This window comes from Thermobia domestica, chromosome 7 (genome assembly GCF_964235325.1).
Source record: "Thermobia domestica chromosome 7, izTheDome1.hap1.1, whole genome shotgun sequence".
In the NCBI taxonomy this organism is placed as follows: domain Eukaryota; kingdom Metazoa; phylum Arthropoda; class Insecta; order Zygentoma; family Lepismatidae; genus Thermobia; species Thermobia domestica.
In genome coordinates this window covers 51,854,213-51,871,550 of record NC_137460.1, presented here as the reverse complement: position 1 = coordinate 51,871,550, position 17,338 = coordinate 51,854,213, and the positions used below count along the sequence as shown (strand labels likewise).

At 34.7% G+C, this 17,338-nt stretch overlaps 1 protein-coding gene across 8 annotated transcripts in view; it reads left to right on the top strand.

Moving 5' to 3' along the window:
• LOC145690089 (uncharacterized) overlaps window positions 1-12,891 on the top strand; it is an 83,050-nt gene extending 70,159 nt beyond the window's left edge. For 7 of the 8 annotated variants that reach the window (XM_081764636.1, XM_081764635.1, XM_081764632.1 and 4 more), the window contains 4 exons: window positions 2,511-2,658; window positions 5,752-5,850; window positions 9,336-9,577; window positions 11,982-12,891. In XM_081764636.1, the coding sequence (XP_081620762.1) occupies window positions 2,511-2,658; window positions 5,752-5,850; window positions 9,336-9,577; window positions 11,982-12,371 (879 nt within the window). In that variant the 3' untranslated portion in view covers window positions 12,372-12,891. The remainder of the gene's footprint in view (window positions 1-2,510; window positions 2,659-5,751; window positions 5,851-9,335; window positions 9,578-11,981) is intronic. The other variant, XM_081764633.1, reaches the window with a different exon arrangement.
• The last annotated feature ends 4,447 nt before the right edge of the window (window positions 12,892-17,338 follow it).

The window sequence follows — 17,338 nt, the reverse complement described above, 5'->3', positions numbered from 1 at the left end:
ACCTGCAATGAATGAAAACATATTAATTTATATTAAAAAAAATCACTAAGACAAAATAGTATCAGAAAATTTTCGTTAAAGTTCTGTACAAAGCAATGCTGAAAGAAAAATGCGTAATTTGCCACGCCTATAACATCTAAATGGTGAATCCTAGAGAAAAAATGGAGAACATTTCTTGTAGAGAATTTAATGTAGATTATTTTCTGTAATAACATGTTTTGCTCTAAACTGCTTACCATGCGACATATTTACAAAAAAAAAAAAAAAAAAAAAAAAAAAAAAAAAGCGCCATTTTTCCAAGAGTGGTGCAAAATTAGTATGTTGTTACGGACACTTATATAAAGAAATAAAATTTGTTCCAGCTTTCCACCATTTTTTCCTTATTCGACCCTAAATCATTCCTTATTGACTGGCCTACTTGCATTATTATTAATCAGAAAATTTTAAGCTTTGGAGGAGGGGGGACTCAGTAGCTCATAGGTAGAGTTCAACATTGATGCGATGGATTCGATCTGCGACCACGGGAGTTTGTGGTAGAAAACATCGTATCATCTGTTTTCTCGAGGTTGTCCTGTTTTCTCACATTCTCATTCCACCAATTATTTCATGCTTATTTACTTCTATGAATCATCAGTCTCCGATTGTCTACATGACATAATCGTAAGACGTAAAACTAGAAATTTAATTTTTGTTTATTTTAAGCTTTGTGCACTCATTGTGTGTGGTCTGTATAACGTTCTACAGTTATCAAAGAAAGTCTAAATTCAACACTATGATTCGTTAGGGGGTAGTAACTCTTTTGCAAATGTATGAATAAATTAGAGCATCATAGTTCTTGTAGAAAGAAGAAAAAAAAATATTTTAGGATAAGTAAGCATTAGAAAGATAAGATTAATTCTTTCATCTGCGAGGTATGGATAAGATTAATCCCGTCATTTGCGAGGTATAGGAGCCCACTAGTTGGTTAGGTACCTAGTGTTCACTTACATAATTAGTGGATTGCATATTGATTCCCAATACTTTTCTATGTAACTTATGAAAAAAATAATTTATTACATGCAGAAGTATTTTAATTGCACTAAACTTCAGTTACATTTGGCAGCAAATTATTATTATTTACAAATACAAATATGCGTCAAATCATGCCCTTAAATAAGCTATTATATCTAGCTTTCGTGTACCATAGTTCGTTCCTTCTTTAAGTTATTTAGGTAAATTGAGAAATGCTAAACCCCCTTCGGGAATCAAACCTGGGAATATTCGCATCGAACTCCGTTAGGACTACGAATAGTTCTCAACGTATGTGTATATATAAAAGGTGTATCTAATTGATTTAACAAATTAATATTACGTTCATAATGTGAGTTTCATACATATTGTAAGTATTTGAAAATTAATAATATCGCTCTTGGTCCTCTGTGTCGTTGTAAGGTGGTGGTTTTCGTATCTTTTTATTTTGCTTAAATATTTCCATTTGTCTTTGAATGAATGTTCTATTGGTATTAGGTATATGTCTTTGGTTACATAAACTTTAATATAGCGTAATGTTGATTTTTAGTTTTTAGTTTTCTAAATTCTTTCTTTAAAAGTTTAACAAAGCTATAACAGTCAAAGTAGTATACTTCATTGAAAAGTAAGATAATAGTTTTAATGTGAGTATATTCAGTTTTTTTAGTTGGAAGGTGTTAAGTGGTTTATCAGCTGTTGCTTAACTTTGATTCAAACGAGTGATATAGGCGGATAGCAGGTCTTTGTAATTGGGGAATCACTAGCTAAAGTTTCCTCAGTCATGCTAGGGATGTAACGGTAAAGTAACGAGAATAATATCGCAAACCAATAAGAATCTCTCTCGCTTTCTGTGTTTTATGTATCCGTTCTAGTTTGTAGGCATATTATAGTTCTTGGAAAGAGATACTACAATTGAAAATAACTACTATTTGCAGTTATTTTTCTTGTGTATGGTGTGTATATGTTCTTGGGTGTGTATAATGATGCTTTGCATTAATGAAGCATACTTTCATTATGCCGCAGCAAGAATAATGAAGTTTTTGATTTCATAAAATACTTAAGAATAGAGATTTGTAGTTTATGCAACGATCAGTTTAATTTGTACATATATTTTCCTTTGAAAATCCATTGAAATAAAAAGAGGATAAAGAATCTATAGTGACTGATAGTCATTTTTTAAATGCTTTTTTTGAAAAAAAAAAACTAATTTCAATAACATGATTACGAAAGAAGAAACTTAAAATAATGCCACGATTAACTCAACTTCTGTTATCAATTATTGTATTTCAAAGTTGTGTCCGTTGTGCGGGTATGTGATTCACATCTTACTTTTCAGCAGTAGGTTCGATCTTTTACCTATATTTCCTCTGTGTTGAATTAGTCAATCAGTTGGGAGTTTGTTGAAGTCTGTGTAAGATCCTTCTGACCATTTTTTATTGTTGGAAAGTATACGATAAAATGGCTTTTTAGACGTTTTCCACAGAGATCTTGACCTCTTTCAGCGAACTGCTCGCATGGACGATCGAATGCTGAAGTTGCATAACCGAGATGAGGATGATGAAATCAGCGAGGATGGAGAAGAGAAGGAAGTGAACATGGAGAACTTCATGACCCTTGATTCCGTGGGAGACGTGGATGGTTTGTCTGAAAGTAAGCTCGAGATTTGTACTAGTTTTTAGTGTTTAGCGATTATGTATTTTCGATCTCGTTTCTTTTGTTAGTTTGTTATTCGTAGATAAATAAGTAAAATATAAAGTTTAAGCTTTGAATTTAGTAACTAAAATTACCAATAGAGATAATGTAAATATACGCACATAACTAGTGTTTAAGTGTATAAATTGATGCATATCGTGTTTGTAATGCAAAAACGCAGTCGGTGAGTAACTTAAAAATGTTTTGAAGTTTCTGCATTAAAGAGTTAAGTTTCATAAACATGTAGGCAAAAATACTTAATATTTACTATAAACACAAGACGCCTTGGTGTTCAGTTTTGCTAATTTCTAATAGTTCAGTCAGGCTAATAGTTGTCGCTAACCGCGCTGCCTTCTTCCCGATATTAAGATATGTCTGTAATATGCAGGGAATTTACAGACTAGTCAAGGGTTTGGGAAAACAACTAGTTCGTATTAATTTGTGAAAATAAGCTGTTCACAACATTTTATTTAGTGTGTCTGAATTTTAATGTAGTATTAAATATACAAAACTCTTTCCGATTATCTTCTTTTCTTAAATTCAATGGAAGAATACATTCAAAATGTTTTTCCATCCAATAACTGCAAAGTGCATTTTCAAAGTTGTACAGTTCGCAGCAAAAAATCTGCAACATGAGCATCTGCAAGTTTATTGCGAAACGACAGTCTTTTGCTCCAAAATAAGTGTGCAGGGGAGGACTCAGATTTCTTCTGGCGTGATTCGTGCCACTTAGACATTATGTTGATTCCCTGCAGTGTTAAGCGTAGTTTCACAAACTTACATGCTCGTGTTGCAGTTTTGCTGCAGACTGTACAAATCAATACCTAGTAATGATTTCAGAAGATTTTCCCCGGAGAAGAGAGGATTTCAATTAATGGGGGGGGGGGTGAAAAGTAATACTATGAAAATACTAGGAATCAACAGTGAAATCGATAGTAGGTATGACCTAGTCCGTGGAAGATTATTTACCTCCGGGTAACTACCCCGAAATAATCACTGGTAGCACTAGTGCAAGCATAAGTCTTCGACTAAGGTACACAGATCTTAATGGTGTGTGTTTGAAAGAATATTTTTTTTCCAGTGTTGCTCATAAATTTTATGATCGAACTATAGGCTTCGGACCTAGACTATGAAACGTCTCAATGACTGACAGTGTTCCTACCATAATTGTCTGTATCACTGTTTCTCAGTGTCGGTCGCGAGCCGTTTTTAGGTGGGTCGCAAGAAGTTTTTTCTTTTAATTATGAAAATTTTATTTTGATGTAGAAACATGAACTACTATTCAGAAAATGAAAATTGGAAGTGTTTGTTAATGAGATGAAGAGTAGGGTCTAAAGTGGTTACTCAGAGCCCTGCCCTGCTGTACAGTCCGTAGAGATGCTGGGCAAGAGAGTGGGTGAGTCAGAATCTGTCACGCGGTAGAGCATTGGTTGGGAGTAGTGTTAACTCCATGTTACCTTTCTATGGAAACACTTTAGCCATTTCTCTGCACGCCTACAATTTCATATGATACAGTTATTGAGAAGGAAATTTATATTACACTTGCTCGATCGTCACTGACTGATATTTTCGTACCAAGAGGGAAGCTATGTTCATAAACTTACATTACAATTTAGTTTAAAAGTGAGATATTTACGATAGACATAAAAGAAACCAACTAAATTTTGATTTTATTAAAATTTAAGCATTGAACTCTACTTTGTAACATTCGTGGTTGCTCGGGATATTCATAACATCCCCAATTAAATTACATGTTAATAATTCATACGAACTGTTATTGAACGAACTGGAATTAGAAATATGATTTACAAGATCTATTTGCTTTGAAATATACCATTACTTGGAACGTGAATGTGTATTTGAATAAAAGTAGGTAGGCCACAAAATACTTATTATTTAATGTGGGTCGCGGTAACAAGTTTGAGAACCACTGGTCTATATGATCACGCATAATTTCAACATAGGTGCAATAGAACACAGTTGAATTAAATAGCGACAAGTGGTTGTCAGCAAACGATTCAGGGTTCCAAGGGATCATCACAACTCGCAACAAGACTACCAAAACTGGAAGTGGAAGAGCGTATAAGACATGTCGAGATGCTGTTTTTTGTAATATATTCAGTGTTTGAAAACATATCTTTACAACCCGCAACATTCTACTAAGACCGGAAGAGGTTGAAATTTACTACTACTACCGGTTCCAGTACTGATTTCGTAGAGCGAAAATTGTAAGAGATGTCGAGATGCAGTTATTAGCAATCAATTAAACTTCCCAAGAGGTTCTGTCTGCTCCGCTAACTAACTTATTCAATCCGAAAATGGTTCAAATTAACGATTTCTGGTTTCAATCTTCATAAAAGAAAAACAATAGGGGATAGCGAGTAATGGCTTTTTGATATGGATTCAGCACCCGAGGAACACGGCCTATCTTTGATCTTATTAATCTATTGCAATCAGTAATTATAGATATACTAGTTCGATTATGGGATTTCCATAGTTTGGAAGTATACTGTAGTTCCACAGAGGAGTAGGAGTAGTAGTAGTAGTAGTAGTAAATAATAATAATCCCCTAAGTCGTCGGCTTGGTTCTGATTTATTATGGTTGCAACCTGTTACTAGTAATATGCTGTATTTGAGTTGCCACTAAATCTTGTTAAAGAAATATTGAACTGTCCTAAAGGTAAACGTAACAACTGTCAGTAATTTCTATACTGTGTACTTGTGGTTTAGTTACTAAATTACCTATATTGTGCTTGACATGGAATAAATGTCGATGGATATTTAAAGTTACAACCTTATTAACATTTAATGTGGCTCTTCTCGTAATAATAAACAGGAAAGCACGTTCGTACGCAGTATAATCATTATCAAGTCAAGGCCGGGAGCGAACTTAGTGGAGCAGTGATTGTTAACTATTAGTAATTAGCGTTACTCACAAACAGATTTTGTACTACGAACATTTATTTTAGTGCTTTTTTTGGTCAGACCAGGTTTTTCAGTTAAGTATGTCTCATTTAATTTCATATTAATTGAGGTATTTGTTTTTGGCAGGCGAAGATGAAGATACAGAGGAAGGCAAATCTAAAACTGATAAGAAGGAAGGAGAAGGAGAAAAGAAGAAAAAGAAGGCTCGTGCGGAGGTGCAGCTAGGTAAGAACTATACATGCCAAATATTATAAGACCAATAATTGCTAATCGACACTGTTCGGTGTTCAAATGAGCTCCTTCGTGGCTAAGAGGTTATCGAACGCATGTAAGTTTATGCGTTCTCCTTTAGCGTGGGAGATCCGGATTCGAATTCCACCATGAGCTCATGTGGTTCGGATCCTGCATTTAGCTATAGGGCCACATCTCACATAGCCTTGCTGCTAAAAGGAACACTAAGTCCAAAATCAAAGCAAATAAAATATTCAAATAAATAGCATTTTAGAAAAATACCTAGAACATGCATAAATTTCATTCATTGTGTCCATGGGTTTATAGGGGCTCTTCTGTTTCGCCCGCACCCACTTATTCCACAGATTGCTTCATAACATTTCACTTCCATTAATCTTCCCATCTCCTTCAGCCTAAGAGGCACAGTATTTGCTAATAGGTGCTATAGGATGTATATTATAAATAGCAGGCACTGATCTTATATCCAAAAGTGATTGATGGTTTTCTTTGTATATTTCGGTCATCTTTTTAGCCACTTAAGGAACGTTACATCAGTTCATTAAAAATAATAATAATAATAATAATAATAAAATAAAATAAAAATAAATAAATGAAATGTGAACGTTTCGGCAAAAAGTTATTGCCATCTTCAGCACACATTTTTTTCGGAAAACTAACGTCTGTGGAGCTACAATCTGTTATTATCTTCTTAATAGCATTATTTTCATCTCTTCTAGTAGTCCATAAAATTTCTTTTCACAGGAGAAATAATATTTTCGATCGCAGAACATGTTTAGGAACATTTCACTTACTGAAGAGTAAGAGCTTCAGAAGATATTACAAGATTGGTAGCGTATTGGTTGTGGCCTTATGCATTTGTCTTCGAGCTGTCTCTTTCTCTCTTCCCTTGGCTGTTTGCGAAAATATTGTTTTCCATGTTTTGCATTGGATTTTTGTGATATTGTAGACTCTCCATTAAATGGTTATGAAGTATGTTAACACGATAAAATATATCTAGTTAACGAATGATATAAAGTAGTAAAGTTACTCTTTTCTTGTATGATAGAGGTGGATACCTTCGAGTTTCGTATTTTGAGGATTCTGGAGACTATCCTCTTTGAAATTTTGATTTGTTTTCCTGTGAATTTTCTTATTCACATAAGAGATTAACCAAAGTTAGTTAACTAACCAGTAGTTAATCAATCACAATGTTTGTCTTGGACTCCAAGTCGACAGGTTATGTTTGGATTTGACGACAAATTATAGCCAGACCCTGAAAGTTTTAACTAGCATCATCTTCTTTTACTCTGTCTTTCTGGTCCGACTGAGTAGTCTTTTTACCTTCTCCTGTACGCTGTGACCTTTGTTTATGGGTTTTATATCTGTTTCGGTATGATCACGTTCTTTTTTCTCGGATTTTTCCTTGCTCGATTTTAATTATAGTCTTGAACGGCTGTAAATAGACGTTCTTGTTGACGCGCCCATATAATTGCTTACAGTCTCCCCTCCCCTCCCCCCTCTCTCTGATCTAAGGGGGACACAGTGGTTCAGTGGTAGTGCTTATCTCTGGTGCACGGGGTCCCTGGTTCGATCTCCGGCCACGTAAGCTTGTGGATAACATTGTGTCCGTGAGTTTTCGTGGGGTACTCCCGTTTTCTCATTCCACCAATTCTTCTTGCTGTAATGATAGTCTCCTTTATCCTAAAGGGAATAATTGTGGAACGTTAGACTGAAAGATTTCATTTCTGATTGATCAAGTGAGATCCCTGTCATCGTCTGGCGCGCGTTGCTTCTCCATCGTCACTTTCAGCCTAGAAGCAATGGGTAGTAGCAACATACAGAAATAATCACTTACTCAGACATATAATATAATATAATAATACATATTATAATTATCATGACTATTACAGTCTGTAATATATTTAATGGAATAGAGGAGGATGTGGAAGTTCGTTAAGTCCGTATTCATAGGTCCCTGATTTGATGGGCATGATAGCAGAATTAAGGACCCCGCCGACCACCGCATTATAGAGAACGCTTATAAATATAAAGGTCGTATTTTCTTTCCTGCATGGGACCGTGAATACTTTATTGCCGTAACTGGTCCATTCTACGTATCTTCATTGGTGAAAGAGCGAAAACAAATACAATTTAGTGTATTATTTTTCCTATACAGTAACGAAGTAGAGAAAGACAAATTGGAAAGGAATCTGAACCATTGCTTGGGCTTATATCCGATATCGAATCCTCATAGGACCACGTATGTTTCGTGACAGAACTGAGATTAAACACGCGATCCCAAGAACCAGAGTAAAGCACTTGATCATTGGGTCACCATAACCAGCAACAGTTCATTTTATTTTGTGATGTGGTAAATACATATTATGATAGTATTATTGATATTTCGGCCAGTCAAGTGATGAACGGTGCTTCTATTGCATGAAGTTTCAGGTTCTCACAGAAGCTCAAATAAAAATATACTGGTTTCAATCTTACTGTTTATGATAGTCTCACTCTTCATGACTTCGGTGGCTCGTAAAGATATAAAGAAAGATCTTATTATGGCTGTTAAATAAATATCAATACTAGAATGATATCTCTCAAACGTAAGCAAGTGGCGTAGTTGCATTGTTATTCAGAGGCTTTTTTATTTTATTTTATTTATTTATTTTTTTTTTCATTATATGTGTTTATCTTCCCCCTACCTCCTGAAAGCATTAAATTCATTTATAAAGACTGGAGATATTTGAATTGAACAAAGTAGCGGTCTTTGTTTTTTAATTGTTAGTTGTATTATTATTAGTCTCTTACCGACACGCCCCTCATGCTTTGATAAGACTGCTTTTCCAGTCAAAGTGAGGGCTTCCAGTATATTGTTCTCCCAGTTTTAAGTGTAAGGCTGTACAGATACCAGTAAAATTGCCCCATTTGTTCCTGTTATAAACTAATAAATATTAAATATGTATATATGAGATTGGCTTTAGGTGTCAGTGCTGTTTCATATCCAGTCGTATCCCCCATCCCCCCCCCCCCAAAAAAAAAATTCTCAAGATAAGCCTTTATATAGTAACATTGTATTTCGGAATGAAGATTTGAAGCAGTTCCTTTTGTCATTACTATTTTCATGACTTAAATACAAAACTTTTATTTTGTAAAATTACCGTAGATGTGTTGTTCAAAAGTTCTTCTGGTAATCTTAATTGATATCCTGAGGTAGGTTAGAGTTTTTGTTCGTTGATATGTAGGAACTAACTTAAGATTGTAGAAGATATATTATACGTACGTTGTTCTCAAAAATCTTGTTAAACATTTAACATGATTTAACATATAATACAATATGGAAGAGCAAGGTTAATACCTTTTGAATTGATTACTAAATTTTGTTTAATTTTCAGAGTCCTTTATTGTATTGCAAATGCATTTTAAGTATTAAATCGTGCCATTTTTTGTTAATAGAATTTTTTTTTTCTTAAATTTAGGAGCAGATTATGTGAAGAAAGTGGAAGTGTTCTATTGTGAATTATGCAGGCGATACTTGCCTCGACTCGACCAACCAGAGAAGGCTTTATCAATCCATTGCCGTACCCGTTACCACTTACAGCGCTACGTTCGCCACAGGGATGATAAAGCTTTGAGGAGAGAAGCTGAAAGGATACATCGCAAAGAAATACAAGAAAAGGAGGAGAAAGAACAAAAGAATAAGGAGAAACTGGAAGCAGAGGTAAGACTTTGATTTTAACAGAAGTATACTTTTACAAATACTACAGGGTGCTCGAAAAGAATTACACCATAGACAAAATCACAGCATTTCTTTATTGAATGTGTTCTCGGCGGGAGTTCATGTGGTTCGGATTCTATGTTAAGCTGTAGGTTCACGTCTTATATAGTCTCGCTGCTGAAAGGGACGCTAAACTCAAAATGAAATCAAATCTTTGTTCAATGTACTTTCCATTGAGTTTTACGTATGGTTGTGGGCGGAATCGCAAATTGTTGAACACACAGGGTACATAATCTGGGCTAATTATTTTGCATTCGTCCTTCATTCTTATGCGAAGATAGTCATATCGCGGATCTTCGTGATGTACATTCATGTCCAAAATTATTGTCGCATGTCTATAAATATGTTGTTGTAGGAATATAATTTGATAACGAATTCGCGCGGTATTTCTTATAATGTTCGTATATGTATAATCGGCAAAGACATGTATGTGGCAAATTTCATGTCAAAAGAGCAGTAAATAAGAACAATAAAACTAAAATAAAACTTTCTTGTCAATTTAGCAACATTTTGTTTTACTCATTTTAATTTTCGTATTTATAATTCTTTTCCTATGAAATTTACCACATATATACATTTACCGATTATAAACATAGTATCAGTATTAAAAATACCCTGCAAATGATTATCAACTTACATTCTTACAAGAAGACAGTTACAGATATGCGACAATCATTTTGGGCATGAGTGTACATTAGAGATGCATCGATGTAACTCATTGACAACTTCTGGATGTAAATAACTTTCACCCCCTCTCTCCCCACAGCTGTATTATTTCCACATGTTCGTCCTACAAAAGCATAATTCCTTACAAGAAAAGAAAAAAAAATAATTCATTTTTTCTGTGGTGTGGAAGTGAGTTTGTTTTCAGTAATTGTCGGTATACCTGTATTATGCCTTGTAGTTACTAAATGCTTGTACTCGAATATTCATGAAATATTTATTTATTTACATCCAGTACATATTAAGGTATAAATCACAAAACTAAAATTCTTTAAAATGTAGGGCTGAATTTTTGCATCGAGTGTTATACACCCATTCATACTATAAAACAAATAACTTCTAGTCCTGGTTAACGTAATATTCAATATTCGGTGTTTTATTACAGTCTATCATTTGTTAGTTTCTTTTCCTTTTGAGTAGATTATTTTCCCCTGTAGTTCGTGGATTAGATTTTTAAAACATTGTTTGCATTAATTGTTCGTACTTACAGGTTATAAATGAGTATTGCAGACAGCTTTCTGCTGCGCTTACTTACATATCTTAGTTCGATATAAAGGTAACAAAAGGTATTTTTAAAAAGCTGCATCATGCATACTTCAATGTTGTCAAAATTGGCAGGACAACTTGAGGCTGGCATAGGGGTGTACTTAAGATGGTGGCCATAGTCGGTAATGTGTAATTTATGACATTCCTTCGCAACCTTATTACGAAGTATTAGTTTTGCTAATCTCGTTACATATGACTTTTATTAGTGATAAAAAACGAAGGTACCCCTTTTCATGTTAATCTGTGTATTCATTATATTTCCTGTCGAGAGGGCTACGTAGAAATTGCAGGATTAGTAAATTAATTGAATTAAAAGTTACAATTGTCAACTTAATTACATCTTTACATTACCCACATCGTTGAACCCCATTCTTGATTTCAGTATTATCCGCGGTAACGTATCCTGTTTTCAGTTATCTTCTGACATAGAGAGAGAATTAAGGACTTCGCAACTTTAATATCTATAAGCTTACCTCTGGTGGATGGGGTTCCTGGTTCGATCTCCAGTCAAGCCATGGACGTGTCCGCGAATTTTCTCGGGGTACTCCCGTTTCCTCCCACTTTCTCATTCTAACAATTCTTCCATCTTCATTCAACTGCTTTAATCATTCTCTCTCGTAGCCTAAAGGACATCCCGTGAAACGCTAAACTGAGATTTCATTTAATTTTCATTTGTATATCTACAGCAGGGTACATAGTGTAGGGAAATACCATGTTTGTTGTAAGCTGCTTTGGAAGATGAGTAATTTTTACTTTAGAATAATAGCGCAATGGCAACATTCAGATTTTGAGATCAACTCTACATGTTAACTAATCTCGGAGAAGTGGTAGTATGGGGCACAGTATCAGGCAATATCGTCAAAAGTTTCAATTTCCAAAAAAAAAAAAAAAAAAAAAAAAAAAAGTATTTTTATGCATGTATATTATTTCACTAATTTTCATATTTGAAATCGGTCGAAAACGTTAGCCTTAATATTGCTTTTATATTGCAAAAGATTTTATGTAAAAAGGAGTCCATTATAACCAAAATATGTAGAGCAAGAAAAATACGAACATAAATTATTATTATTATTTTCAGCAGAAAACAGAGACTAAGGAGACTGCCAAGACTGCAGAAACAGAGCCTCCGAAGACTGAAGCAACCGAGGAGAAAGAGGTTCAGCAGGATGTAGAGATGGATGGAGAACACGAGGGGGAAACCGGAATGGATGATAAGTTATGGGCCGACGTGGATAAAGATCTGGGCGAGTTGCTTCGAGAGGTGGAGCCAACAGACGGGAATAAGTCTTCGGATGAAGACGAAGATTCTCGTGCAGAAGGTGGCAGATACGACCGCTTCCGGGCAGCTAAAGAAGAGGGCGATGGGGTGAAGGTTATGGAGGGAGGTGAAGAAGTGGAACCTGAAGAAGGAGAGGAAGCTGAAGAAGTGGCAAAGGTTAATGAAGCCCCAGAAGGTGAAGCTGATTGAACCATTCTATCTGTGCCAATGGTGTGTGTTGTTTGTGTGTGTGTTTGCGTGAGTGCTTGCAAATGAGTAATACGATCATGACTTAAAAACGCATTAGTTTTATTTGTATTGGCACAACAGCGACGAGCTTACCTGTATAGTAAGCATTATCGTTTTATTGTTAATTTTTTTGTGGTGTCACTTTCTATTTTCTTTTAATCATATTTGGATGTAGTTACATTGAAAGTGAGCCACATACATACTCTTCACACTTCCTAGGTTTCAGTTTAATGCATACATATATTCGATATCTAGTGTAACGAGATAATCAAGTGTTCACGTACTGTCATTCCAATATTTCACATTTGTGTTACCTATTATAGATATTCAGTGCTTTGTATATTAATCGGTATGTTCCTAAAACTTACTTTTCCTCCCTTGTTCATCGAGACTTTGTGTTACGTGATATTTTTTTTTTAATGTGTAAGAGATGAACAGTGTATCATAACAAAACAAAATAAAAGGTTCTATGTAAAGTGTATTTTATATTTTTGTTCAGTATACCTTTTGGAGGGGAGAGATCGAATGTGTGAGATTCGTCAGACACATGCTCATTTTTCGTACGTTACTTGTATATTCACGAAAATTGTTTAAAAAAAATTTTAAAAAAATAAGACTTGCTATTCTAAAGAAAGTAATTCTCATTGAATATACGTATATGTTAACTTTGGATTCTTTCTTTAAAGTAATTACTAGAAGCCGTATCGTTCTTACCCCAAAACTTACATTTGACTTACCACGGGAGCTCAGTGGTAAACCAATCCGCCCGACAAATGGTAAACCCGTGGTAGTAGTTCTCGCTCCGTGCTAGTAGTTCTCGCTTTCGATGCTACTTGTGAAGTATAACCTAATAGCTATTTTAATGTTTTCTAAACTTTTGGACAGCGCGTTAGCAATAATTTGAAACTGCAGAAAATTTACTAATTCGATTGATCTTCAAATAGCATAAGGAATCTACAGAGTAGATTAAAAAAAAAAAATTTCTATACTCCAAATTTTCTTGCGATAAAACTCCTAAGTAACTTCTACTTAATCATTTAGAGCAATCATGACAGATATTCTTTCGCACTTCGGACTAGGACAGAGTTAAACCGCACTTGCGAGTCCTTTTTTTGTTTTATTTTACTTTCTTCTCCCTGAAGCCACAGTTCACTGAATGTACGGAAGTAACACATTTTGTAAATCTTCGTTCTTTTCTACGTGTTTATTTCATGCGATTGAGTCAGTAGGGCCTGAGCTACAAAGATTGAAAAGTAACTACATTATTTTTTTGCCCGGTACTAGCCGGCCAATTTTGCGTATGTACTTGATAACCAAAAATCTAAAGAAAATATTTTGACAGTTGAAAGTAATCTCGATTCAGGTACATTATAATAAGCAATTACTCTTTCTGTTACAGGAGTATTTAAGGAATTGTTTCTTTCTAAATTATGAGTATGTGGGTGTACTAACTAGCTACCCAAGGAATTGATTAAGTAACAGAACGTACCAGAAATATTTCCAATTGCTCGTACATGTATTTTACATATAACGGGTCTATTCAACTTTGAGAGACCCACAGTAGCATAAGTAAGGTAGGATGATACACAAAAACCAAATTCAGTTTACAACCAAAAATGAGCTACTCCCTAACCATATATCCATAATATAGTTATACAACGTGTAGCGTTCAGTTTTTCCCCTACAATATTTTGAGTATTCTGTTCATAATGTTTTTGTCTGTTTTCATTTGTTTATGTAATTATTATTGTTCACTCTTTTGGTTGTGTGTGTTTGAGATTGTTTAACTAGTGTCTTTACAATTGTCAAAATTAGTTTTTATAATTTGTATACTGTGCTTTTGAAAAGATTTTCCGTAAAGAAAGAGGGTAAGTTAAACTGTTCACCGTCCAGAATTGTGCGGCAACTAAGGCAGAGAGATTGGAGCGTGTTACTTATCTAATAATTAGCCTTAAAACTCATAACGCATTAACAGGATAAGTATATCTTTTAAGGAAATAGAACATTTAAAATACAACATTCCTTGTGAATTTTAATCTTCAAAGTTATGAATAAAAACTAACGGAAAATCAAAGTGAAAATAGCAAACGGGTATTGATATCGTTATAGTGCTGCTAGCATGTGGTTTTTTGCACTTATAAATAATAGTATTATTAAAAAAAATCGGAAAATACTAAAGACTCATCTGCATTCTTTAAGTATTACAGCACAGCTGCAAAGTATTACAGGTGTAAACTTACTACGGTAAGATTTTCGGCGTACAGTATAACCTGTACAGTAAGTGTTAAATAACTGATATTTTATTGTCCTTCAGGAATGACCGCTAGTATTTTTTTTAATGACTATGGTTCAGATTTAATATAAAGTGTCATGTAGCAACGAAATTATAATAGCACAAGTCTTGAAGCAACGAACCTAAATACGTGAAGTAAAAATTAGTTCTTTGATAAGTTTTTTCCCTTTTTTATAAGAAGTGGTGACCCATGCTAAAAATATAAGTAGTATTTTATGTCTGGGCTAGTACGTTTATAAATAATAAAAAAAGACAACGCAAAACAGAATATTGCCAAGCGTTTTCCAAATTACAATTTCCGTAGCATTACAAACGAACATTATCATTTCAGAATTCATACAGCCTACCACCACTTATATATAAAACTATTCGCAACACTCCCTCCTTTGCGTTTTTATTTCAGATTCTTTCCTTCTTTTTCTTGGCTTTCTGTAGCTGGACTGGCATCATCCACCTCTCTTCCTTCAACTATATTCTCTTTTCCCATCCAATAGTTTTCTGATTACATCAGCTAAGATCCAATCACAATCTGTGTTTCTTCCACTTAATGTTATGCTACAAATTGACTACTTCATCCTGTACAGTTCTATGGTCTCTCCTTATTCTATCTCTGCCCTTGACCATATTTTCGTTGGGGTTTGGAACAAATTTATTTTGTGACCCTTTAGAAAGATTTCGTAAGACAGATTCTTAGCTTTGTGCCCTTTAACGTCTGCTGTGACATCTGCATCGGTTGATATGCTTTATGGAATCACACTTCCATCGCCTGTCATCTTTAATTTCCTCATCGTGTATGCCTTCTTCAGTTTAGTCGCATAATGTTGCTTCAGTAAGTTCTCGATTTCTTCATAACTTTTAGCCGATGCATAGTTGGCCAACAGATCTCTCTTATCCACAAATTCAACTAGCACTGCCAGTAGGATGAGTACATAGCAGTCTTCCGGTTTCAAAACTCCAGATACGAGACTGAACCTTACCTTCTATCACATTCAAGGATCGAGAAATCTATAAGATAGACATTGTACAAGAAACTACTCGCTGAGCAAAACGACGTCTCACAAGGTACATTCGCGAAGTAAAGTTCTCCATGGCTCAATGTGTATTGTACTAATTTTAGCGGCCATATGGGTAATTTGCATATTTGAGTCTTCATATATCCGGAATTCAATCATACACTACTATAACGCTCGGTCACAAAATTGCTTTTAGTTTCTTTAGATGTAACTGAACATCAATGTGAGCATATGCAAAACAAATTGAATCAAGTACTGTTTCTGACATGTGTTATTTACACCGGCCGCCATATTGGATTCAACTTTCGGTTTTTCAATTGGGAATAGGTGCATGTGATACATCAAATTCATATAAAATTTTCTTGGAAATTCATTGGTGTAGTGAGTTTTACGGTAGCTTGTACCATTTGCGAAATATTACATGTTAAATCCATCTAGGCACTTCGCGAATACACATTGCAGGGTAATATCAATTACGCTTACGTTTTTGATGTTGACAAATCAAAACTATTTCTAACTGGAAAAGTACTGTAGGTGTAAACACTCTCTCTACAACATTTGTCATAATCTTACATTTCTGTGAGTGATTATTACTTCCATGTTATACTATAACAAGGAAGTATTGTATTACGAACAAAATGCCTAATGTAAATCTAGATACGACCAGATTTTGGTGAAGATCTACCATATCCTATTTACGTCTGTGTGTCTGTATGTATGTATGTATTCAGAAAACATTTCGTTAACAATAAATCACGTAAAAAATCACATACATACGGGGCCCGGCACAACTTTTTAATGGTTGAATTTGTGAAGTGCCTCACATTTAACATGAAATAATTTTGCAAATGGTACAAGCTGCCGTAAAACTCACTACAATGAATTTCCGAGAAAAAATTGTATGAATTTGATGTATCGCATGCACCTATTCCCATTCGAAAAACTGAAACAAATCCAAGATGGCGGCTGGTGTGGATAACACGTGTCAGAGAAGCAGTACTTGATCCAATTTGTTTTGCATATGCCCACATTCATGTTCAGTTACATCTAAAGAAACTAAAAGCAATTTTGTGACCAAGCGTTATAGTAGTGTATGAATTCCGGATATATGAAGGCACATAAATATGCAAACTACCCGAATGGGCCAGAATACACTTTGGGCCGCGGAGAACTTTGCATTTCAATCAATTTTAGACGAATCCCGAGGGTACACTTCGCGAATGTACCTTGTTAGTCTAAATTGTTTTGCTCAGTAAATAATTTAAATCAAATTTAAGTTAGACATGTCTTCAGCGTAAGACGTAAATTTATTTGCTAGTGTTACTTTGTAAATTTATTTCGGTGGGTGTACTAGCTAGCTTTCCAAGGAATTGTGATTAGCTAAAGCACGTACCAGAAATAGTTTAGACTCCTCATACATTCATTTTGCAAAGAAACTTAAAACAGGTCTACATTTAACCCTTAACGAGTTTTCGTAACCATTTGGCTGCACCTTTGTTTGATCTTGTGTATTGCGTTTGAAGAGTATCAGGTATTGTTCGTTATGATTATTTGTGTACTTACTTTCCGCGATGGTAGCAGTTATTGCCCCTGGTGACAACTCTGGTAAATTTTTCGCGGGA